The sequence below is a fragment of the Taurulus bubalis genome (assembly GCF_910589615.1).
Source record: "Taurulus bubalis genome assembly, chromosome: 2".
Lineage (NCBI taxonomy): Eukaryota > Metazoa > Chordata > Actinopteri > Perciformes > Cottidae > Taurulus > Taurulus bubalis.
The window spans coordinates 13658274-13685535 of record NC_136590.1 but is presented as its reverse complement, the minus strand read 5'-3'; the positions used below and the strand labels follow the sequence as shown (position 1 = coordinate 13685535).

The 27262-nt window shown below is 44.7% G+C and overlaps 1 protein-coding gene across 1 annotated transcript; it reads right to left on the bottom strand.

Annotated features, from left to right (window-relative positions):
* Window positions 1-1500: 1500 nt before the first annotated feature.
* On the bottom strand, window positions 1501-26409 carry ntn2 (netrin 2; the record flags this gene model as incomplete). Its single annotated transcript, XM_079237619.1, has 6 exons — window positions 1501-1886; window positions 1977-2051; window positions 6490-6543; window positions 8779-8928; window positions 14105-14293; window positions 25359-26409. 6 exons carry the CDS (start codon window positions 26407-26409, stop codon window positions 1501-1503), a joined length of 1905 nt encoding a protein of 634 aa, XP_079093745.1.
* Between the last annotated feature and the right edge of the window lie 853 nt (window positions 26410-27262).

Sequence of the window (27262 nt, the reverse complement as noted above, 5' to 3'; positions counted from 1 at the left end):
GGAGATTTTCCTTTGGATCTCTGTACTCATTTTAGTTTAGTTCTTCACTGCTCACTGTAAGGTTTTGATGGACCAGCAAAAAACCACAAACATGCAAACATAACAAAGCACATGAGGAATGAAATATGATCCTCTCGTGTCATAATACAATCAGTGAGCACTAAAAACTTTCCAGCCTCATTCATTTTGTCAAAATACACTAGAGAAAAACACAATTCTGTTGTTTATCCGACTTTGTTTTCTTTTTACTGCATGAAAAGGAACTCTCGTTTCAATCTCTTATTTTGGCAAACAAAAGCCTGCCAGTCACTGGACGTGTCAGAAATAAATCAGACATTTAAATACAAACAAATGACAGTGGCCACACAGCAACACCTGGAAGGCCACTGCCTAGCAGAAGACATTATCCATAAAGCAAAAGGTCTCCTTGGAAATATTGGTATTGTTCTGAAATTCCAGCCATTTGTCCACACCGCTTAATCTTTCTTCCAGAAAAAGTGACAAGCAATGAGTCATGATGGTGATGCATGACTTTATAAACCACTCATGAGAGGGACTAGTGGTGAAGAGGCACGGTCCCGGGGCCTGGAATGTGACTCACACATGCTAACAGGGTTTGTTTTTAAAATGAAATAAAAGGATATATCTCAAATAAGGACACGGGTGGGATATGGATGGATGAGATAAAAGTAGCCACACAAAAAATATAAACTCTACTATGAGCAGTGGCATCAAATACTTGCAGATATAAGAGCCTACACGAGCAGTTTGTTCTGTGGCAACAGCAGTGGTGGTGAGACTGAGGTTTGCTGTGGAAAACGTCCCTGCAAAGGGAGCCCTTGGTTCCTCCCGGGACAAGAGTTTCATAGTTGCAGTCCGTAGAAGTTACTGCAGAGACTTAAAGCAAGTAGGCCCATTTTTTAGGAACATTTTAACAGCACATGTTGATTGGATTGCTGATCCAAGTTGTTTCAACAATGAAACGTGAGGCGAACAAGCTGAGGATATGCAGCTTGTCGAGTTCCTGAAATCCGTCAGTAACAAACACTGTTGAATAAAATCCTCAGAGAAATATGTGACGTGTGGTCTTTATGTCAAACAAAGTGGCAGGAGACAGTCAGTGTTGATGGTCGGAGGAGGCTGAGGGTCAGGGGGTCGTTGGCAGGGGACAAGTGGACATTTCGGCTGTCGTCGTCGACGGAGGGAATGGCGTCTGCTTTTGTCTACACTTCATACCCTTTTTAATGGTCCCTTTTTAAGGCAAACCAATTGGACAAAATAATGACAACTGACATAACAAAGACAAACCTTGAAAAATAAAAAAAAGGAAAATAATTATACAATATACACAAAACGTGGTCCTTAAAACAGGTATGGTACATGCAGTCTTTCTAATGTGCACTGTTCCCGTGATGGGGGAAGACGAGAGGGAGATCGCTGGGTAAGGGTTCATGAAGGTGGGCGATGGAGTGAGAGGTAGGGATGAACGCTGCTTCCCCATCACGCTTTGCTGCATTTTCCCTTCTTCTCTTTGCGCTGGAACTTCCTCAGGCGTCTCGTCCAAACGTCCCTCCACTGGATCACCAGGCTGTTCTTATCGGCCATTAGGCCCACGTGCTCCGTCCCCGGACTGGCAGCTCCACCGCCGGGACCGACACCCGGACCCGTCCCTGTGCCCGTTCCACCGTCGCTGCCGCCCATCACCAAGAATCGCTTACTCATCTGGATCTTGGGACATTTGCAGGCCAGATCCTTCATGTGTACCCACAGGATGTTGTCGCCTCGCTTCAAGGGCTCACCGCGGCTCTTGTACACAGACACCAAATTAACTGAGAACTTTGCCCAGTCCCCGACCGTCTCCATGTCCAGCACGTTCACTTGCACCGCTGAGGACACATTCATGAGAAAACACTCAGGCCAATACTGTAAACACAGTACATTCATTAATTATGGTTGATAATTAATCCTTCTCTTACCATAATCCTTTTTGCAGTATTTTTTCATGTTGATCTTCAGGTTGCCCTTCACTGGTTTACAATAGGACTCACAATCTGCAGAAATAGCATGTACACCCGTCACTCACTCCTGTAATGCAACTTCACCACTTACTGACACTCATATTACACACATAATGGGACACTTACACACTTGAAATTTGAATCGTCATAAGGTTGCATTTTAGGTTTTATAGTGTATTATGTGGTGCTTTTGTAGCAGCACCACTACATCTGCAATGCAAAGTCAGTGTGACAAAACACCGTAAACTGTTATGTGCTGTGAAACCACCAATGCACACACACAGAAAATCATCAAAATAGACCCCCATGTGCTCGTTTCTGCACATGCACGTCTACTTGTTTGGATCATATTTGTACTTGCATTCAACGTCAGGGCCGAGAATGTAGCAGGTTGGATAACATTGAGCTTGGTTTGGTTTTTGTGTGCTAAAATACAACTTCTGACAAATCCCACATCAAACTGCTGCAACAGCCGGTTGAAACATACCAGAGTAGTAAAAGTGTTAAGTTTGACATGTTTTCGGGGGTCTTGAGAAAAGACAGAGCGTGATGGAAGCAGGTCATGGTTGGATGGATGTGAATAGACCTTGGCTGCCAGCGTGACGACTGAGACCACACATTGGACAGATGACCTCCACTGACCATTCATAGCGCCAGAGATGAGGTGTTATAGTTACGGTTGTGACAGTTAAAATGGAGCTCTTGGCTCAGTGACCTTTCTCAGATCTGATCTTAACTGCCTCTAAAATCAGCCTGGGTTTGGTTTAGTTGTCATGTATTTATGAGCGCCTTTTTTCAGGTCGACAAATATGGAAACTGCACTGGAAAGAATTCAGCCCTGAGTGTCTTACTATGGGACTTGAACCAACATTGTCTCTGGCTGCAGCTTCACATCTCTACATTCTATGGCACAAACGTTACCTTCAACCTGCATGACAAATGAGACAATACTTGAATTCATTTGTAAATTGATGTTGAAAAATGACTGTACAACATTGTCTCTGTCCTGAGAGAGTTGGAGATAAGTCACATTAAATAAAAGCACATGCATGTTTCTATTTCGCCTCGTTTGTGTCTTTTGTAAACCTGAAATATGTATTTTGTTCTCCCAGTGTTAAAAGCATTGCTTCTCTCTGATCATTCTCTGTGTTTTTCATGAGCTGGAAGCAAAGTAGAATGGAGAACAAAGACAGGCTAAACTAAATGGCCTTTCGAAAATGCTAATTTGAGCAATAAATAACAAGTATCCTAATACAATGTATAGCATTGTGTTGTGTTTTTAAATTGTTCTCATGGTAACTACTGCTACTGGAGCAGTGACAAGAAAGAGACACTGTTGATCATTAGCAAGGCTCTACTGTACTTGACTGGATGCCACTAGATTTTATGAACCGTCTAATTTTGCATCCATTTATTTCAATTACAAAACTATGAGAAGGTCACAAAGTTAGGGCAAAAAATGAAAATGATAGACTGAAAAGTGGAAAATGCCAGGAGGGTCATATTTCATGGTTCCAAACAGTTTTAGTGAGAGGACACGAAAAGCTGACCACGCTGCTCACTTGTCAGGGCATGAAACTGAAAAACCACATGCTGGTAACTGGACTGGTATCTGTGGTCAGACCTCTCATTGCCTTCAACAGGAAACCCATTCAGTCGTGTTGCTTCCCAAAGCAAACCAAATAAAATTCCCGGACGTAAAAATGCCCCAATTAAAAAAAACGGTCGTGAGAGAGAGAAATTACGCTTTCTGGGGTTGCATGAGAGAAGGGGTGTTGCATCGTTGGTTTTTTAGGAAGGACGGGTGGAGCAATGGAAGGAGGAGAAAGAAACGGGGGACCAAGGAGCCCATAAAAATGTCCAGGAGGTTTGGCTGTATATCAGAGCGCTGGGGATTTTATTAGCCAGAGAGAGGAGAGACAAGGAAGAAAAGGGAGAAAGAGAGAGCAGATGGCGGCTTCCAATAACCTGCAGACAGGGTGACTTAAAAAAACGATGAGTGGAGGTGTAGATGTGGACGGGTGCAGAGGTGTACGTGTGGATGGATTTGTGTGTGTGTGTGTGTGTGTGTGTGTGTGTGTGTGTGTGTGTGTGTATTGTACATTTCTCACATACTTTAAATAAATGATGATGAATATCATAGCTTGCTTAAGGACTTTTTCATTATATGTAAGCGTGTGGTTTCATGTGCAGATCATTATCATGCAAGTGTGCTTGCAACTGTGACAGGCAAGCATTCGTATGAGCTGTGCATGGATTTCATTAGATCACTGCCATTGTGTGTGTGTGTGTGTGTGTGTGTGTGTGTGTGTGTGTGTGTGTGTGTGTGTGTGTGTGTGTGTGTGTGTGTGTGTGGTATACAGTGGCTGGCCTAAAGGTATCAGTGGTAAAATGCTTGCTGGGAGACGGTGTGTGTTTTCCCATGAAGAGTCACTCACTGCTGGCTGTTCACCTGGAAAAGCTTTCGGTGAATCGGCCACTGACCCAGAAGACCGGCCCACTGAAAATACTCACAATTGGCTCCGAGGCTCTCGATGCCCTCGTTCCTTTGAGCCCCGCTCACTGTGCCATGACAAGGACAAATTGCACCCACCGCCCCTTATACAAAAACTTTCTGGGGCCTTGGGTTTCTGATGTTGAAGCTCGTTCTATGGTAGTTTAGGAAGGAGAAAGATGGGGGAAATGCTCGGGTGTGTTTGGTAGAGCCTGAGGTGAATTGCCGATCAACAACTCTTTTGTTCTGAGACCCCGAGACATTTTCCCAGGGAAGTAGACACCAGAAAGTAAACACAAGAAAGAGCTAGACTGTGCATTTTTTTTGGCAAAAAAAAAAGGCCCAAGTAATACGAGTCAGAATGAGAGAAGTCGCAAATGAGAAAAGAACCTGCAATTTTGAGAAAATAATAATTATTGATTTATATTTCCCTTTAAGGAACTATTAAGACATACAGTATTTATTGAGAGTCTGAAGAGAGGATAAAAATTGCTTTCATGTCTGTGCGTTATTCAATATGCAGCTGGAGCCAGCGGGCCGGCTAGCTTAGCAGCTCACCTGGCTTTGTCCAAAGGTACCCATCTGTTGTCTCTCCTTTGTTTAATATGTGTTCATTTTGTAAACAAAAAACCTGACTAAATATGCTTGTTCACAACCTTTTTTTTCCCCAGAGTCTAAGACAAGAAGATAACGAGACGTCACCGACGTCATTAAATGCAACAATTCTGTTTCCTGTTCTTTGTACCAGGACTACAGGGGCAGAGCACACCGAGCACATTCAGGAGGACTCAGAGTCACTGACTTGTTCACTTAAGTTATCAATGACAAGAAGTCAAAAAGTGAAAGAAATAACCAAGGTGATATTTGGGCTAGAATATATTGACTGAAATCTTCAATAAAAGCTGATAACTAAAAAAGACTCAACTGTAGACAGTTTTCATTGACTAAGATAAGGCTGAAAGGCCCAGTCAACTAAAAGTAAAACAGGATTTGGTTGATTAAATATGATAAAAACTGAAAAGGATATTTGACGCAGCACTAAAACTAAATAAAATAAAAATAAATGACCAACACTAATTTGTACAAACAATCTTTTGCATTATATCCGCTTCTAGTCTTTGAGGTTAACTAACCTAATTCATCTAATTTACAACATCCTCCACAGAAACATGAGTCATTCAACTTTTGGCAAGAAAGCAAATAAATCAAACCTTTCCAAACCAATGTATCATTGATGTTCATTCTATAACATTTGATTTAATAGGAGGATTTATATAATTACTGAATGCAATGTTCATTGACTGTGTTTGGCCTTCAACTTCAATATGTTCCTGAGAAATTAAGTCAGTATCAGCCACTATAGACATCATTAGGCCTCAAACTGTTTTTCAACAATAAACCGATATGCTTTGTCGAGCTCGGTAGAGTATCTGTGGCAACGTGGGGGGCGTGATCTGCAGCCTGAGTGATGATAGATGTTATAAACCTGCTAAGGAATCAACATTTCCAAATCAACACCACCATTCAAATCAAACAGCCACAGAATGAAAAATAAGGGTAAGGTAATTGACCGGAGCGTAAATTGAACAGTTAGAGGGAGAGACTGAACAAATTTCCCCCCAGCCACTTGCCAACACTCTTTTCACGCCTCAACACTCTCCCATCCACTAGATCTCCCTGCTCAACTTTAACTAATCACCTCTGCTGCCTATCTGCTGGCCGTGGCTCTCAGCTGCAGCTACACTTCGAGCACAGCGATGCTCCACTAACTTGAGGTTAGCGGTTTGGGGAAACCGTGCCAAGGACAGAGGTTTTCTGCAGGTCCCAGTGCACTCATTCTCTTTGCCGAACTTCAAAAGAACGGACCCACCCTTCATTAATATTTATTCCACACCTTAAAACTCAAGTCCAGAAATATAAAAACATATTGTTTGTTCTTCTCATAGATGGGGCGAGGTGTAGAGGGTGAATACTAACCTGCTGGTTCCTCTGTGCTGCTCACCACAGCTGTGGGGTTGACCACTGGGATTTCTGAAACACAAGAAATACAAAGTCATTTTGCTGGTTAAACTTAAATCTACGCCTTTTAGGTATGGTCTAAGTGATTTGGCTGTATACCTACATAGACATGTGGTCAAAGAAATTAAGTATGTCTGAATTCATTATTAAAAGAGTTAGTATGAGAAGGTTTTGTGATTAAATACATAAACCCACAACACAATGAAGAGGGTTGCTTAGTATTAAGAAGTAGAATGTGTATTTTCTCACCAAGGCCAATAAGATAAAATACTAGGGCTACACATAAACACATACACATAAAAACACACAGGGCATTGCAGACAGACATGCAAGATAAACATTGACAGAAATTTGTATTACTTATTGGTGGTGAGAAAGAAGACAGGCTCAAACAAACCACACATTCCACAAACTAATGTGGTGGTTTCGCTGTCATGTTTCAGGAATACATTGAAAAATCCTGAGACGGTATAAGTGTCTGAAAAAAATGGAGGCCAGAGAAGCCAAATTCATTCGATGCACCACAACTACACACAATAATCCAGTTTGGAGAAGTCAATCCATTCAAAGTCGGCACATTTGATACATCAGAGGCACACTGATTAAAATGGAAAGGTGGCTGCATTAGATTAGTCTCGTCCTCCCCTAACAGATGCTGGGTTAACGCTGCTGTGTAATCCCCATGCAAGCATGTATATAGACAGATGGACAGATGGCAAAGGGGCAATCTTGGTTGGATCGTCTTGAGACAGATGCAGCCCACCCTCGCTGAGCCCGCTGGCTGCTCTAAAAAGTGCCTTGTGGAATTCCTCCAGGACTTCTCTCCCAACCGCATTCAACTTTCCAATACAAATGCTAATACTAACAACGGGCCCGCTGCATTTACCGTAAACAAAGTTACTGGAACGCAGGCTTAGAATCCACCCAGTGGCTCTGCTTTTGATAGGATTTGGAGGTTGAGGGTTTGAACCAAGCGAGTGGGAGCATGTTGGCGAAGGGGAACGGGGGGGAGGAGGAGGCTGCAGTTGTCTCTGAAATTATGGACACCCCGCCAACAAAAACAAACAAGGGCACTGAGCTTTGCAAAGACAGGCGCAGCTGCTAGAAGCCACTTTGAGTCTGTGTGCCCTCATGGCCACATCTTGTGAAGACAGACAGATGATGAAAGGATCATTCAGATGAGGGTTGCTGCCATCATACTAATTGGCTGCTTAATGGGCTTGGTTCTGTCTTAGGGTCTAAGACCCTCAATGGGACGTACGATGCCCACCATGAGGCCATATTGACACACACAGTTGTCATTAACGCTATTCATAATGGATCCAAATGTGCGCATGTACTTAAACGCACATACACAATTCTTCTTGTTCTCACTGGGATGGTTCAGTGGCACTCAAATGAGTGGGGTCTGCCATCCATGACCACAGTGGTTTTCTCCTTCTCGCCCATCCACCATCTGCTACTGGAGCAGCATGTGAGGGAAATAACACGGCACCATGTGGCACAGTGTGGCGGAGCTCGGGACGGCACTGGGCTGCACGGTTTGCTTGGGTGGAGGTTTTCTTGCGAGTGTGTGCAACGTGCGACCGTACCGCCTGGCACACAGTGTGGTGGAAAGTTGCCCTCTATTACGCATGCCTGCATGTACCGGGGCCACTGGCAAACTTCATAACCCATACGCACACATTTGTCACAGGAAATTAAAAACCTGATGTAGTTGATACAAACTACTGCAACTAGAGTACACACACACACACACGCACACACGCACACACACACACACAATACATCATTGACAGCAAGTGGACCAACAAAACCGAGTCTTGAGTTCTCACACCAGCTCTCGTAAAAGATTACGTTTGAGTGTAGCCTGACTTTACATCTGGGCACTGGTTTGCACAGGTTTTGGGCTGTTCTCTATGAAATTATCATTGCATTTTTAGTGCCATTCAAACCCACAGAACACATGCACTGTAGTGCAGAGTCTGGGTTGGGTGTGCCTGTCAGAGGGCCAGAATGACTTTAGGCTATAGGGAAGTGTGCTTTCAATTATACTCTGTAACCTCACTGGTTTGTGCTGCTTTTAGTGTACTTCACTTCTGTATTGTAACTCGGTATTAAGCCTTTTGATATCTTACATTCTTCACAATAGAGCTTGTCATTTTGTTTTGCAGATGATTAAATTACCATGCTTAAGACATGTGTCATGCAGTGGCTGCTAGTCGTGTGTGCAGTTGAGTCACTCACTGATGCAGGGGGCCACTGGGGACCGGCTCTGCTGGTAGCCCTTGGCGCAGCGGTTGCAGGTGATGCCGGTGACGCCATCCTTGCAGGGGCACTGGCCTGTGGTCTGGTTGCACGTCTTGCCTGCTGCGCCCACAGGGTGGCAGTCACAGGCTGGGGGTGGGGGTCGGGGTCAGGTGTGAAGGGGGAGGGAGGGTTGTGATATCAGAAAGAAGGGAGGGAGAAAGTCAATTAGATGTTGATTAATCAAACATGTTGCCAAAATGACACACACAAGACACTGGTGGATTCCTCAGATATGAGTCTCTGCAGAGTACTGGAGTCAATCTTGTAATATTCTGTTGTTTGCCAGCAGACAACGGATATGCATTAGAGCGGAAGGTTTGGCTCAAGATTTTGGGGTGTGAGGCAACGCTTTCCTGTCTCTGCTTTGGATCCCCTGAACACTGCAAGAAGAAACACTGTGTATGTTTGTGTGAGTGAGAGAAAAAACGTAAAGGCACCAGGTGACAAGTAGGGGATGGGGTTATGTTGGTAGGGCATCACTGTTGGGAGACCCAGAAAGGCACACTGTGTCCTCCCCTGTCCGCTCAGCCTGGTGACACACGCTCTGCTGTTTCATCATCAGTTCCCGAAAGTTTAGTCGATGCCCAGCAGCAAATGCCAACAGCAATAAGCAATGCTCCGGTCACCTCGCTTTGGCAAGCTTTTATGACTTTTGCTGGTTCTAGGCAATTTATTCAGGCCCCCTTAAGCAACGTGAGGCTTTTGGTGAGGGTGGGGGTTTAAAGAGCTGTTTAATACAAGAGCTGGCGAGTTGGTCCGAAGCCTTCCGAGAGAGCTTTACAAGACATTAAAGAGGATGACAGGGAGAGGGCAAGATATCAGAGTGAGAAGTGAAGTGGAGGACTGGAGAGAAACGGGTAGTGAGTGAGAGAGACACAGTGCGTCAGTGTAGTCCAAACACAGCCTCTGGCTCAACAGCATAAACAACAGTGAATCTAACCAAACTGTGGTTACTCTGACTGCACTAAATAAACAGACATTTGTTCTTTGAGTAATAAACACATACTTAACATTTCACAGCAATCCAGCCAGACAAACACATCAGTGACATATCAAAACAAATGTAAGACTTTTACATTTTCTTGATGTAAATGTCTTACAACGGTGTGACGGATTGGTTTCGCTTCAAATTCTCTGTCCAGAACAAAACAATTCAGAGTTTAATTTCCTGTCCTATCTACTGACATGCTGCCAAAAAAAAATCATGAAATGCAAGGTGAACATTATGCTCCTTTCCTTATTTTCAATGTATTTCTTTGGAAAACAGGCACCGACTAGTGCAAAATGACTGAAGCAAATAGTGTGACTCAACTGTAACAAGATAGCTGTAATTGTCCAAGGTTATCAAGAAAAGACAAGAAAGGCCAATTTTACACTTTGGGGAAAAACCCAGCAACCCAACATTTTTTTACTGGGTTTGCCAGAGGAGGCAGCTGCTAACATGCCACGGTTTCTTCCCACCACTTGACGGAACTGTGAATGTGTTTATTTACGCCGGACATATTTTAGCTGCTACAAGAGAGGAGAGCCTGAGGACCCTACCACCTGTTGACTGGGCAAAGGGAGGGTTTGAAACTGACCCAAGAGTGATCATCTGTGTCTGGCGGCGGGGTGGAGAGGGATTAACTGTGGCTCAGATCTTCAGAAACACGTTTGCCTTTTTCCGGCAAGGCCCACAGGTGTCAAAGTGGCTGGGCTCTGTTTGAAGCTGTGCACAGAGACGTAAATCTGATGCTCCAGTGTCAGTGCAAAATCCCCACCGCTTGAGACACGTAGGCCCAACGAGGAAACTCAAGCTTTAATGACACTTGGTAAGCGTTCCTAACTGACCTAAAGGGAAGGCACATCTGCATATGGCGAGGTCAAGCCAAGGGCCTCCCCACTGTGTGTCTGGTGCTCTGTGCCAACCTAAATCTTCACCCCCATACCCACCCTCATCAGTCAGCACTCCTGCCACTGTTACCAGGTACGACAGGACCATTTGAGAAACTCTATCATTCCTGGAGTTTGTGCCCCCCCCTTTCCTTTCTGTGAAATGATTTGTCCAAAGCACATGTGGGATAAACCCCCCGTTATTCGATCTGTCTGATACAAGTCTGGAGTTGGTCTGTCATGCCTGCAGAGACATGTGGCCATTGTTTCCCTCAGTGATCATTGAACAGCACAAGCTATCAACTCAATCCTATCAGTATGAACAAGATGTGAGTAATGTTAGACGTTCTCACTTCCCTTATAAACAATCATAGGCTGTTAAGACATTTGAGTTTACTGTCAGAGTCCACTATGTTCAGTAAAAGAAACCAGCAACTGCCAGATCTGAACGGGCTGGGAATGGGGGTGCTGGTGTCAATCTCCACCCCCAGCTCTCCTCCTTGAACTGCTTTTCTGAAGTTTTATGTGCAGGGGCTCAGGCCAGTTAAGAAGCAGTAAAAACGTCCTCAGAGGTTGATGACTTTTCAAGCCTTTGCGACTGCAGACGTGACAGGCACTGTGAAGGGATTTGTAGTCCTTTGACAGGCTCAGTTTAACTGATTCGTGTTGCACTGTGCATATGGGCCAACTTGTGAAGACTGCTTTTTGTCTGCAATTGCCACATCCGCAAGAGGTTGCCCTTGGTTGGATTTTTTTTTTTTATCTGTCAGCTGGTTACTTTAATGTCTGAAAATATGTGCATTTCGTAGGTATTAAAAAGCCTGTTTCCACAAAATGACAAATTAATAACATGCCACTTTCTTAAGTTTTTGCATGTCATAAGACGCTCAGAGCAAGTGCTTTGGAAGTTACAGCATAAAGATCAGAAAAGTCCGTGTTGGGAGGAGGTTTTGGTGGTTGGCTGCAAGAAACAGGACTTTCACCTCGGAGCCCGCCACCGTTGACTTATTTACGCTGAATATTAATTTACGTAACAAACGTCCTTAATATAACCCAATCATGGTCATTTCCTCAACCTAACCAAGTAGTTTTGTTTGAATTCACAATATTTATAGTTTGAAACTGCACCCGTGCAGTCTGTTAAAAGCTGAAAAGCTTCAAATGTGATTCAATTAAGTAATTCTAATGCACAAATAAATCGTGCACAACTATGTACAAAATATATTTTAGCATTTGAAATAGTAACGCTATGTTGAAATGTCTAAACAGAAGATCAATTGAACAACTCCTCCCTCTCAGGGACACCTGAGATTAAGATCACAGGTACTGGGTAACCTTGATACTAATGTGGAGAATTGCTGTTATTCACCCTCAAGGATCACATTTTATGCTGCTATTACTAACCTACAATTACCCTCAGAATTAGGTTGCATAACACATTTTCTGTCCACAGATCCTCAGAAAGATATTTGAGACATACGGTCAATGTGGTTTATGTTGGCCTTCACAAGGCCTTCTTGCCTTTTATCAATGTTCCTTGTGGTCAACGGATAGCAGCTGTACGGCTTGGATTCACATAAAAACCTTGTATTTTGAAGAGCTCATTTATTGCAGCCAGGCCATGTGGTGATTGCCATGTTTCTTTCACTTTGCTGGCTGTTTTAATGCTTGTGACACGGCATAGGGCTCGTGGAGAGGCTGGTGCCTGGGCATTTGAGAGCAGGAGTCCTGCAGGTTTCTATCTTAACCCTGACACGTGGAAATAAAACATGAAGGAGCAGAACAAATTTGAGCTGAAAAATAAAATCAGGGACGCCATGGTAGAAGAAGAAAACAATGGTTTTATAGGCTTGAAGTGAGTCATGGGGAAAGAAATCAGAAGTTGGGGAGGAAGAGGAGAGGATGGTTATAAACAATCATGGGTTATGAAAAAAAAATAGAACAAGGGCGGAGGCAAAGGAAAATGACAGCTCCTAGAAGGCTGCGGAATTGCTCTGATCAATCATGGAGCCAGACGCTCAGCGGAGGCTTTTCAGACGTTAACTTTCATTTCCGTCACATCTGGGGCCTTTGTTCCGGGGGGGAGATAAACTGTTTACCACCTGATCATGAGGCTTTGATAAAGACAAATTGCAGTGGCGTGCGTATGTGTGAGAGCATCACACTCCCAGGTATTGCAGGAAATGGAGGAAGAGGGAACAATTTGCACACGGGGGCGCACATCTCAGGGCCGATCTCCCGTCAGGATTGAGGCAGATCTCGTTCTCTCAGTGTTTTGGTGCAGCAACAGGTCAAATGACTTCAGCTTCGAGGTATGCCATTTAAGTAACTGTGGAGTTTTTTGCCATTACATGATGAATGGCACGACATCTCAGCGCAACTAACATGGGCAAGTGCGGCCTGATATCGTGCCATTTCTAACCAAGTGGTTTTGGGTTACAGCAGCTTGGGTCGGCTACAGAAGGAAAACTGAGCAGAAGCCAGCGGTCTTTACAGCCATGAGCGTTGGCTGCTCTCGCTAATGCCATTTCTCTTTTTCTGGAAGTGATTCTTTACCTTCATCAGGATCAACAAGATAAAAAACAATTTCTCTATGCAATTGATTTGAATACTTTCCTGAGCAACGAGTAGAGGAAACTGGTGTTATTTTTGCAATGGGTCCAGTGGGAGGAGAGAAATGCTTCCAGCATAATATTAGGCTGAAAGATATTCACTGCAAATGTGAATTAATTAAAGGGTAAAAACATTTTTCCATGAGAAATGTCTTGGTCAAGTGATAATATTATGTGGTGTGTGGTACAGGGAAACAGTTGGTGCGACAGCCAGAAAAGCTTCAGGCATAGTATCAATTCGTTTCTCTCTGCTATGGTATGGCAAGTTAGACATGCTGATATTTTTCTATTAAAATGTACCATGCCTGTGTATGTTTCCAATCATAACTTTTAAAGTTTTTCAGACATGATTACAAAAGTATAAGCAGGGTTAGAACGTCTCAATCAGCTTTTGTTTGAACATTTTGTAAATATTTAGCACAGCATATTGCCAAATGAAAACTTAAACTGAGCTTAAAGTAATAACCCATGACGTTTTCATATAAATAAATATTCATTTTTGCTAATCTCTCAAAGATTGATGTGACACAAAAGGGATCCTTGTTCATGAAAGCGTTTCCATTAGTTGTTGTAAACATAGAGCGGTTGGTAATTCCTTTAATTCTGACAGCAGAAGAGCTCGGTATTTAGTGCTGCATGAGTGATGAGCGATCACCAACGTGTACGCATGATTCGACTAAATGAGTATCAACAACAAAAAAATGCAAAGAGAAAATAGATCAAAGTAAAAAAAAGTGGCTGCTTGGTTTCCAAGCAGCCACTTTTTGTGTGACTTTTACCTTTGCAGGCTCGTCGGTGGGTGATGGGTCTGGCCAGGTCTCTGTAGAAGCCCTCCTTGCAGTAGTGGCAGTGGCGGCCTGCGGTGTTGTGGCGGCAGTTCATGCAGACGCCTCCGCTCTTCCTCCCCGACAGCTTGTACAACTCCATGTTGAATCGGCAGCGGCGGGCGTGGAGGTTGCAGTTGCACGCTGCAGAAGGAAAAGGAAAGTTGTCAGTGGCGTCATCGCATCAGTGAAGGTGAGCAAATGGAAAAGGATCTTTACTGTACTTTATAGAGTCTAAATGTGAACTTAGATGAAATGTTCATGTGCAAGTGCGCATTTGCAGTATAACATATGTTTATATGTATATCAAAAGAGAGCTGGTCGAAGATTTTCCAGCGAGGCAGTATGATAGGGAGTGGTTTATAATATACACTGCGGCTTTGTGCTTGGCTGCTATTACAGAACTCATCAATCAAAAGTGATATTTGCAGAGCTCATTTTCTCCATTTCATAATTAATGAATTCTGCTTCTCTCAGACCATTAGTTAGTAATCACTGGATAGAGAGACACTCATTTCACGAATCACTGATGAGTAAAGACTCCTATAAGATCTATTAAAAGCGAGAGCGATCACGAAAAGGAATGGGCTCGAGCTAGCTGTCTTCTAAATGAGGCGAGCCGCAATATATGGGACATGGGAAGTGAGGTTATATCTCTTCGCAGTCCCTCACAGTTCCACTTGAAATTCAGCCGATTTCTTTATGTCTCTTTGCCTCACGGGTCTTTCCATTGATTCCTCGCTATTAGACCACATTCACCAGCTCTGACATTGTTCATAAACTCTGTTCAGCCTCTACATTTTGGGATTGCGTTTGAGAGGCCTAATGAGAAACCTGCGATTCTTGTTTGCGTAAAAAAGTTTGATCCAGACCCTCTGCTGGTTAAATCAGAGTCAGACCTGGGACCTGAAGTCTTGGCCCTGGCTTCAAAGACGACTGCTGCAGATCTTAAAGTTATCCGTAGATACATTAGAATGGGGTAAACAACAGCAAAGCTGCTTTCCAGAAAATGGCAACAGTTAAACCAAAAAAGGATTGTTAGGTCATAACAGAAGGTGATATTAATTATTCTGGTGTGAGTGTGATGGAGAAAAATGCCATAACAGTAAATGTTTAGAAGAGAATAAGACACAATAATGGGGAAGAAGTAAAGACAGATTTGCTGAGGGACTGGGAAGCTTTGATGCAAATGTTTGTGGAATACTGTGGTCGTTATAGAAATATAAGAACTTTCTAGAGAAAAGGGAACAAAAATAAGTTCTGTTTCTTTCCTCGTCGTCACTGCTGACACATCCTGCTGCAGTCAAGGTCAGTTCTGCAGTTACACTGAGCTCAATGATCTGTATAACGTTAGATGAGCTCCTTGCAGTTGATAAAAAATGACTGTTAATGACTCGTGGCTCTCTCGCAGGAGGAGAATGACTTATATGTCAAGTAATATGCGAGCAGTGAACGATATTTAACCTCCATCCACACTGAAGGGGAATCCTGGCACCAGGTTAGGGGAGGTCCAGTTTTCCCTGGTTTCAGACCTTGGAAAAAAAGGGGGGAGCACATTCCCAGACTGTTTCCCAATTCCATCTGGTTATTACTCGGCCCAATTTGTATGGAATTCGACAGTTAATGAAATACTGTTTCATGTATATGGATCCATATCGAGGCAGCGTTGTTTGTGTGAAGACACTGCTGGATGTCCTGGAGAAAACTATAGATGTGTAGGATACCGAGGGATGCTTACATGTTGTACAAAGCTGTTTTATCGTCTGTGTAAAAGAAACACATCAAACTGATGTGAACTGATGAGAATGTGTGTGTGTGTGTGTGTGTGTGTGTGTGCGCGTGTGCGTGCATGCGTGTGTGTGTGTGTGTATGTAGTGTGTGAACAACTACAGAGCCTGCCCGACTTCTTACTAAGGGAATGTGACAAAGAACACACCAGCTCCGGTGAGCGGCTGGGGCTGCTGGGGCAAGACGAGTTGGGGGGCTGTGATTATGATCAAGCGTCTCAAACACACACACAGCTGTGAGCACTTGTGTCCATTAACACCTTGCAGCAGAACATGAAAGCGATGGATCACATTTTCTCGCCGGCTGAAGTACCGACGGCATCTTTTCGATTCGCCGCTTTGCAACAAGATCGGCCAACAAAGTCTGAAGTAGGGAGGATACGTTCAAGTGTGGAGAATGTAAAGAAAGCTCCAGAATCTAACCTTTAAATGATTTAGCATGTGCAGCAGTGATGGCTTTAACAACAGCCAGACTTTGTTTTTGTGACAGACAGGTAGAATTAGTGACAGAAATAGCACTTTGGTATTTCTTTGACAAGGGGAAAAAAAGAGAAGAAAAAAAACATGAATGAAAATGTGATCTAAGGTTAACTGAGAAAAATAAATAAAAAAGCGCTCAAGAAGGTGTGGGTATGTGTTCCCGTGTATGTTTTCTATGTTGTACATGCTGTGTGCCGTTAACTTCAGCTCGGAGCTGCAGCTGCCCAAGGATCCTGGAATGTTTATGGGTTTGTTTTGAAGTGCTTGTGAACACACACACACACACACACACACACACACACACACTCGCACACACACACACACACACACACACACACACACACTCGCACACACACACTCGCACACCCCACCTCCCCCCAACCATGATACCCCCCAACACCGCAGATCCCCCCCTCACCCAAATTAGGCTCAGCGGGTATAACTAAACACTGTTGAAGGCCATTTTTCAATTCATTAACACATCAAAGTCTCACTAGTGTGCAGAAAAAAAAACACACACTCCCTAATTCTTATCTGTTGGAGGAACAAACCAGACACGTCAGTGTTCTGTGGGTGGTGGAGAGTCAGCAAAGAAACTGAGATCCTCCAGTAAGCACGGCTCCTTTATGGGTCAGTGTCCAATTTTGAGGATGCGTAAATCTGGATTCTCGCGTTGTCGTGGAAATTAAACAACAAACACAAGCAACGGGCTTGGCAAACAGAGGGATGCTGCAACAAAAATAAAGGAGGGGATGAACATTAGAGTAGAGAACAGTTGCACCACTTTGTCATCAGAGTGAAGAGCACCACATTCTAATGTTGGTGGAATAACTGCTGTAGTAAATGTCTTGTTGTTGTCCAATATCTTCCTCAGTTTGTGATCTTACTTCTGCTTACTTCAGGTCAACCAAATAACATAAATGTACAGGTAAAACAAATTAATAAATGTGCAGTTAAAATTAGGAAATATTTCAGGTAAGGGGGACTCCATTTCGTTGTCATAGTACTTGTACTATGTGCAATGACAATGAAGTTGAATCTGAATCTGAATCTGACTGGCATGAAGAACACAGCGCTGTTCTATCTCAGCTTTCATAACAGGATCCTCAACAAGTAAATGTGCTCTTCACAAGCTCACGGACTGGTCTGTCATGTCTGCTGTGACAAATTGGCCCGTAAAGACTTCCCTCAACAAATAAAATGCAAGTGTGTTTGTGGAGTGCACCACCTCTCTGCTCCCCTCCACATGTCAGGGATAAATCTAACCTCATTTTTCCTTTAGCTCCACCAAAGCCAAGCCGGTATGCACAGCCAATTGATTTTGGATGCCTGTGCAAAACCCAAATCCCATGGCTAAAATTGGTTCTTGAAAATCGAAGGGGCCGCTCACCCACCACTACTTCTCCTCTCCTGGCCCAGGCTGCGGTCCAGACCTGCTGCAGCCCCCCTTGGGTGCCCTCTCCGCCTGGCCAAACAGGCTCTGCTATGTGGGCTCCTTCCATCATGTGTGTGTGTGTGTGTGTGTGTGTGCATGTGTGCGTGTGTGTGTGTGTGTGTGTGTGTGTTTGTGTGTGTGTGTGTGTGTGTTTGGGCTGAGTTCCGCCTGGCTGCTCCAGCCACCTGCTCAGGGCACTAGGGGGGAACACCCGGTTAATTAGCTCCTCATTAGAGCCAAGGCAGTGTACAGTGTGGACACAGACACACACACACACACACACACACACACACACTTCTTCTAGTGGTAGTAACTGCACACAAAATTACATGGATCAAATAACAAAGATGCGAAAAAAAAGTCAAACAATAGTGAGACTTAAACGCCGCAGGCTCTAATGAGTTGTGGACAACAAACTGAGACAAAGATTTAAGAACTGAGCTGAAGACTACACGGACATTACAACTAGTCCTGCTGTGAGCCTTACGTGGGCCGTGCTATGATGAACGCGGTAGCATCTACCTCTTTATAACAAAGCCCCTTCAGAGTTCCTCTTTGCTTCTCTTCCTCATAGACGTCTTTCACTCCTAGCTTCAACACCGCGTCTCAACCTTTCCCGCCCTCCACTGCTTTCTGCGGTTAGCATCACACCGTGGGCTTAAGAGCCGGCTCTTGGGAGCCCTTTTGAACTAAGAGTCCCCTTAATTCCTCTCCCACCCCTTCCCTAAGCCTCCCTCCCCCCTCTCTCCTCTTACTTTCATGAGACCCCATCTTGAATACTCTCACTGGTTGCCTCTCCCTCCTTTTGCTTGTTTCCTTCCCCAACTCTTTCTCGTGTCCATCCTTTCCTACATCTCCCGTTTCTCTCTCTAGATGGCATCAGGCAAAGAAAGATTTTAACGAGATTAGGCTGGAGGGCTGCCATGTTGGGGGGTTGGTGTCAGTGGTGAGTCTTTAGCTCTGTTCCCTCTCTCTGGTCCACTTCCCCACATCTAAACAGTGTTATCTGTCTCCCCCCCTTTGCCTTCCCTCTCTGTCTGCCCCGGTTGCTCTTTTTTCTGCAGTCCTGAGCAAAGGAGCAAAAGTGGGCGACTCTTGTGCAATCAAATTATCACGGTAAATCAGTAAAAACCAAGGTAAAACAGATGTACTTGTGCCATGACTCTTGGCATACATAACCATGAGGTCCAGTCTGGGTGATGCATGCAATGCCTGAGCCGGTTTAGAAATAGAAGTGACAGATGGAACCTACTGTGTGAATTCACTACGGCGGCCAGAAATGACAGTAGAATTGTCGAGGGAAAACCAAATGTTTGTCTCTGTTCAGCTTGTGACGCCGGCTTGTATGTGAACGCACAGAAAGCAAAAGAGTCCGGAAACCCGGAGCAGTAAATGGAAGGTCAAATGTTAAGGGGAGGAGAACAAATATTAAGATAAGAAGCTGGGCTCTCCAGTAACAAACACCTTGGACATTTCTTATTTGAAATTAGCCCAATTCGAGATGACCCTGAGGACATCATTAGGGTCTTTTTCTCAGAGCCACAGAGGGCACAATATTAGCTGAGCAGTACTCTTTCTTTTTTTTTTTACAAGTAAACTAATCATTGTCTGTGTAAACCGGCAGAGTGCCCCTTTAATTTGTCAGGAATTAATTTAGCCATTATTCATTCTACTGCCACTGAAAACTGCCGTTAAGTAACATTTCAAATACATGAATGTGTGCAGAGACACAGACAGCGTATGCATATGATTTTGAATACAATGACTGTCAGCCACAGCCAGACAAACCACAGTTAAAAGGAAACAAAGCAATTATCACACACTCATTGTTAAAAAAAAAAAACATACAGTATATTTTCTCCTAACAGCCTCTGAATGTTGCTGCCACCAGCAACACCGGCTGGCAGCCAAAAACCACATGTTTTCTCAGGCAACAGAGCACAGAGGACTGCGACAGCATAAAAAAAGAAGCAAACTATGACCAAAAAAACTGAGAATTCAATGAGAGAAGAAAAAAAGGCTGATTTCAGCAAAAAAAGAGAAATCTATATGGAATAAAAGAAGAGGTGGCTAAAGGGGAAACGTCCATGCAGAGGGTTAGTCTTTGACGAGAGTCAGTTACACAAGGATAGAGGGGAAGAGAATGCCGGCGGTGACGGGCACCTCAGGAGGTGATTGCTACCATCTGTGGGGGAGAGTCGATGGGGGCCTGCAGGGAGAGCAGGGTGGGCACGCTGCAGCTCCACCAGTTTGCTTTGGCACAGGGATGAAACGCCACATCGCACTACTTGGTTACATGCATCTCTCGCTAATGCACAAATGTAAGGAGATGCGCACACACGCAGACACACACACACGCACACATACAGCCTCAGGGCTGAGCGATCCAGCGCTTTAACCCGGCTGACATTAATGTTGTTATTTGACACTTTGCTGTCCTTAACGTTTGTTTCACCATGTTCCCTGCTTGCCAGAGAGCCTTTACGGGTGCTTCATGGAACGAGAAAAGCATCAATCCCTTGTGGATTGGCCGAGGACCAAAGTTGCAATACTGACAGACGGAATAAAAGCAACGAGCAAAGCTACAGTACAAACCAATCAAACGGACAAACCCCTGTTGGCTAAGCCAGATAAAGGAGGTTACTCTTGCTTCAAACACACACACACACACACACACACACACACACACACACACACACACACACACACACACACACACACACACAAAGCTCACACACATCTCATGTTTGTTGGCCTCGCTGTTCTAGCAGGCCCTGCATCTCACGCTAACTACACCAGAGCCATCATTTCATAGGGCTGTTGATTTTAGAACAACATTCCTCTGCTGTGTAATTATTTAAACGCACAGGAGGTTTCTTTTTAAAAATCACTTTCTTTCGCTCGCCCCCCTTCCTCTTCAACACACACAAACCTCGCCTGCTCATTTGTGTGTCCCGCTGTAGGTAATTGAAGTGTCGGTTCCTTGTTAGCCTCCAGCGACAGGCGGCGGAGGTGGGAGGGTCTTTAAGTCAATTAGCGAAATTAGGAACAAGGCACATACACGTAATATCAAGGCAGCTCTGGCTTTTTTCATCCTTATCCGTCTATATTGGGCATTTTACTGAGCTCCATAGCATGTTGCCCTCTAGAGCTACAGTTCAGCTGGCTGCTGTGTGCCTGATTCTCAGGGTTCAACGTGGAAATTCAAAGCAATCCATTGAAGTTAACTTTGTTCTAAAGAAGACCCAACAACATTGTGTTGGAAGAACAAAAGAACACAAATCCTGCTCCTCTTCATGCCACGATTGAGAACCTGCAAAGCGTTGAGTTATCCAAAGCATGCAGACTCACAAACTGTGCCATAGTTTCACGTGTGGACGGAGGTCATTTCTCGATCACTGGAACGAAAAAGTGTCCTGACAAATCTGTTCTACGACTGGAACACGGGCCTGACCTCTGCTTGCCCTAGCTAGGAGGCGTGGAGCGGGGAAATAGTGTGAAAGCATAGAGGCCTATTTTGAAATTCTAATCGGCATCAAAAAAAACATCTGCCCCTCATTGGTAAGGGAAATAACGAGAGCGAGAAATAAAAAAAGAGAGAGTTTGTGCTCCTGTGGTCTTTGGAGTTTCCACAGCTCTGTGCAGATCTGAGGGCTTATTCTGAGTGAGTCCTGGTCCTGAGCATGTGTTCCTGGCTGGCTTCTAACACACACATTCTCTCACACACACACACCACACACACCTATGTTGGATCCGGACTGCGTTCCCTAAGAAACCCATCTGTCAAATTCCCCCTAATTCCAGCTAACAGTTTCCAAAAAACAGAGGCTGAGCCCACCAAAAACCTAGAGCCCCCACAAAAAGTCGGAGAGGTTTGTGACGTGTCTTTTCGACTTAAAAATTGTACTGTTCTGCTTCTCATTCATTAGTTTGGAAGACATGATCTAACAACATCTATTATGTAATGGGTAATAACATTTTAGACGTGAAACCTAAACTATGGGAATTTCCTTCAGGTGATGACATGGACTGCTGTAAAATGAGGGTCCACAGTGAATACTTATTTGGTTCATTGATTTAATTCAAAAGGAAACTCCTCTTGTGCAAAAACAGAATATCATATCACTCATTTCCCATTGGACTCAATATGTCAAAACCTACTATTAAAAATATTCAACACCACACCCAGACGTTGCCGCAAAGCAGGAACACCCAGCTCTGCAACTAACCGCTCACCTGCATTTCTGGCAAATTAGCCCAAATGGCTATTCAAACAGCCTTCATGTGACCTCTGTGTTTAATGCTATGAATGCATACCAGTGTGCCTGGAGCAACACTGGGAGCAGACCAGGCCTGACTGGTCCATTAGGGATGGATGGTGTCTGGCCCTGGGCTCGTAGCGTCGCAGAGCAGTACTCTGGACTTCCTGCGGTCCGAACGAGCAAAGGAAGGGATGAAGAATAGAACGGCTTGGTGCCTGAGCCAAACAGGGCCATGGTGACTGCAGAGAGTAGAGAGCTCCTACGCCGCCATAAATTATCAACTACTCAGGATGTCACATTGTCGTTGACTCCACAAGAGGCCACTTCATTTTATGCAGGGACTTTGGCTGACACACTGTCTCACATTTTTAAGTCAACAAAGTATTTACACTTCAGCATCGGCCATGCCAGCAGAAAAGCCAATACTCCATCACAACCAGTAACCAAATAGCTCTTATCCATCTGTTTCCTCATTCTGTCCTGTGGCTCAAACTCCGGGCAGATAAATCACAGCTTTTTCCATCATGTCTCCCTCAATACAAACAGACACGCTCCTTTACGAGGCTGCCCTCTCTGACTACTAGAGCAGGGATTTGTAAACCGATGTCTTGAGGCAGAATTCATAGCGAGGGAGGCGGCAGATGGGGCGTGTGCGTGCATGGCTTGTATCTAGAGACAGTACACAAGCTTGCAAAGAGCGCATACAGCAATCTTGGCCCGGTGCATGGCAAACATTTAGTAAGACCAGCAAACAATCAAACCAGCCTGTTAGAAACAATGTTCTTGTACTGCAGGGTAAAGATTAAAGTCAAGACTGCTCCGAGTGAGAGCAAAACTTAAAACCATCTTAACAATAATGTGTGAATAAGTGGGGAAATCAGCTACCGGGCACATGCTTTCTCAAGGATTGACAGACTGGCCGTGAAACAGCTATTGATTTGGCTCTACATCTGCCCACTCTGAATACCTCATTACCCACAAACCATCTCCCCATCAGCTTAACCCCGTCACCACCCCACAAAGGATCATGATCTCAGCCCGGCCCCTTCAGACCCTACCTCTAACCCGAACACCCACAGGGCCTCACGAAGGCTCATGTGACACCTAAGGGACTCCTTGAATCTGTAACTTGCCCCTCTTACACACTTGCCAAGGCTAAAGACTTATACCTTGCTGCCACAGCGGCTCCCACGGCAGCCCGTTTCCTTTTGTGCACCGCATCAGAAAGAAAAGAGGGCGGTGGAATCAAGGGATGCATTTTAAGAACGGGTTTTAATACACACTGGGGAGACTTTTTTAAAGGCTGTCCTGCTACTTGGAGGATATGTTGGAACCAGTTCCACCGGAATAGGCTGTAAAGAAGCTTTTAGAACATGAAATTGGGGACATCTGGGACAGACTTTTTGGCTTGTCCGGATGTGTGATCAGGTGTAGCGTGCAACTTGCAATAGGCTTTCACTGCCCCGTATCAACACTGGGATTAGGTCATCAGAGTTGGCCAGTGCAGCCAGACTGTTTAGTCCAGGAATTGTGGATGGAAGTGACATATTAATCCTGCCGAGAAGAGCTCGACGGGAAGCGCGGGTGTAACATTTCGGAAACAGCTACGGGACATTTGAAAGAGGCCGTGTGCAAAGGTATGAGCACACTGAGGGATTTACAGGATATTGTTGTGGAAGGAGTTAGGTGCGTAATGTGTGTGAGTGTGTGCTCGTCTCTGAGAGCTGAGTAAGTGAGGGTGTCAAGGGTAGATGAGTAGCCAAAGTAAGGTTGTGTTGGCCTGAGAGGTTTCAGAGGACAGAGAGAGTTGGCTCCATCGGCCTGTCTAAGGCTAAACTGGCGTTGCTCCTCTGGCTCTGTCACTCTGTGTCCCTTTTAAACAGATCTGGCACTGTTCAATGCTAAATATAATCTCATGCCAGCTCACAGGGCAATTATAACATGTTAAAAAAATATACACTGTTTTTCAATGTTCTGCTCCTGTTTTTTTTCTTTCCGGTTGTAATATTATTTCATTACGGGGAAAGGTTAAAATAGGGACAGTGGTTTTTAAAATGGTTTTATTTTCCTACGCTAAGAATTTTTTATGACAAGCTAAATTGACCTGAATTAGGTTCCACCTTTGTCTATTTATACTAACATGGAAATGCTGTTAAAATGACCACCAAAGAAACATCCACATATTAGAGAACGTATTCCTGCTGAAAACACGGCTAACATGGCATATGTCTAAAACCTTTGTACATCCAAGAAATTAATATACGCACCAAATATCACATTAAAGCCTATTGCAGTACAAATGTAATCCATTTACATTAACAAAAATTGCCAGAGAAATTGCTCTAATTTTACTTGGCAAGCTTTCAGAGTATGTCTGGATGACTTTTGCAGAGCATGTCTTGAGGTCAAGGCAAACACCGCCAAAAAACATTCTTGGATGACTTAACTATAGCGGTGTGCCAATGACTCAAGCTGTTGTCACCCAGTGTTTAGACTCGCTTGTGGAAAATAGTTTTTTTTCATAGTCACGTCCAGAAATGATGATTTTGTTAAGAATTGGGCTGTTTCTGAAGTGCGCAACGGTAAACAGAAGGGGCTGATGGGAAAAGGATGGGCCTCGTGTTTTGAGAGACGTTGCCAAAGGTGCAAGCTCAACCACGATGTGCTACCAGAACTCCTCACCTGCACAAACACAAACCTATCCGGTGTGTTCTGCCAAGACTCTTAATTACTCCTGTGACAGTCAAACACAGGTCACCACAGTTAAATCTCCTCTTTTCCGACTCCTTCTCTTTCCCTGTGTGATTGTGTAGAAATTGTATTTGTTTGCCGGATTTGACATTGATGACCTCATCTTGAGAGCGGGCGGTGAAGAGGTCATGACTCTAACCAACAAGGACATAAACAACTTTCTTATTTTCCATGCACTCATTGAGTTAAGAATTGTGCAGCTAAAGAAGACGCGGGTTTTAACAGATTACATTTATAGTGGTCACTGAACTGTTATAAAAACAGCTAAAGGATATTTTGAGTTATTCATCCTCTCACTTCCGTAATATTTTGCTATTACCAATGCAACACATAAAGTTATAGAGCCATTGTGTGTCCTTTCAGAAAATTTGTTGTGCTATATGTACACTCTTAGAAGTAGTCTATATTGTTTGCAGGTAAAGTATATTCCACATCACACCAACTGAAACATGCTAAAAGCACATAAAGCATGACTCATAAAGGGAGAGACTTACGCAGACACTCATTGGCCTCGCGGGCATTGGCCCTCTGCCACGGTCGGTCGTAGTGAAAGGGCTTGCAGCGGTCACATTCAGGTCCCTCTGTGTTGTGCTTGCAGTCACACACCAGTTTGCCTTCCTTGTCTTTCAGACAGCGCGAGCCGTGTCCGTTGCATTTACACCTCCCACCCACCTGGAAGTCTCCCACTGCATAGAAATAAGTAGGCAGCGTTGTTGTCACCGCCATGGGGTCGTCGTCCCTCCCTCCGCTATTGCTTCCAGCCCCCAGCCCTAGCTCCCGGGGAAGCTGGGGCCGGCTGAAGACTACGCGGATGTCAGTGACAGTCACCCAGTCCTGAAGGACGGGGCTATTGTCAAAGTCTTTGCCGGAGGGCCGTCCATCCAGAGTGCTGAAAGCAATGAGTCCTCCAGACAGCGGGTAGAGGTCAGTGTGGCCATCTGTGCAGAGAGCCTCCTGCTCGTTCTGCTTGGTAATGGTTGCTTTGTTGGGCCGATTGTACATGCGCCGGCACTGTGAGGAGTAGAACTGGTAGGGCACCCAGGTCTTGCCGTAGTCCATGCTCTTGTGTATGGCCAGGGACTCGGGTCGTGGGGAACAGAACTGCAGGCTGACATAAGTGATCTCAAACTTTTTGCCGAGTGAAAGGGTGACGGTCACGTTGTGCGGCGAGGTGTTCAGATTCTCTGACTGCCAGCAGGTGAGGTTGTGTGCTGAGTTGAGGTCAGTGAGGTAGGAAGCAGGGTGGGCACGGCGAGGGTCAGCTGCATCGCAGATTTGGCACGAGCGCACAGAGGGCCGATCGTCGCCCCGCTCCACCACACTGCAGGAGCGGGACGCGGGCCGGCCACAGACGCTGGACACCATCACCTCCTTGCCGAAGGCAGCATTAATAAACTCAGGGATACAGCGGCGGGCTGCGCCTGTGTCATCATAGCAAGGGTCTGGCGGGGTCTGCTGCCCGGCGAAGGGATTGGCGGCACTGTGGGTGGAAGCTGAGCATGCCAAGAGGCACAGGCCCAGCAGGCACCTCCAGGGTTCCCTCATCCTGCTCAGAGGCCCTGTGTGTGTCTGCGTCTCTGCACGGATGAGTCTTTGTGTGTGTACCCAAGAGTCTGTGTGTGTAGATGTAAAGTCGTTCAGATGTGACCCCTATGTGACTTGTGAGTCAGTAGAAGGAGAGTGTCTGAGCTCGGTGACCCTTCACTTCGCTGACCGGAGTCCTTCCTGTTAGAGAGAGAAACAAACACAAATGTCAATGTCATAGACATACTTTTACCATAATAGGGTATAAAATATAAACTGATGCTGATCTTATTTCACTCCATAAAAAAAACAAGTGTGCATCTTCAAAATCAAATTATATTCGCCCTAAGAAAGGAAACGTAATCTTTTGTACTGTACAGTTACAAGTGAATGTTTTCATTGACTAAAAGCCTGTCAAAGGATAAGACAGTTAGAAAGGGGCCCCAAGAGAAAGGATGTGACCATTTAAAGAGAGACATTAGTGGCTGCAAGTGACTGCATCCTGAATTTTAATGCCGCCTCTCATTCAGTACTTCCATTCAGGTCAAAACTGGCCAAGCCTTCTGGTCATGCTTGAGCAGCATGGCAGAAGTCACCCTATAATCCCTGGTCATGCTGCAAAGCAGTGGACCGTGTGTGACCCCAGTCAAACCACTGCTTTGAGAGAGTGTCCAGAAAAAAAGGGGACTATTTCTTTATATGAAGACATGGCCCTACTTTTCAGCTCTTACTGATTTTTGCAGGGAATTTGACAGGAAATCCACCATAGCGACACCATTGTTCCACAGTGCCGACCTTGGAGAAGGCAGTATTATGCTCATTCACTGAACCAGAAAATTCACCAAAAGTGAGGATTATTCTCTGCATTAGAAAA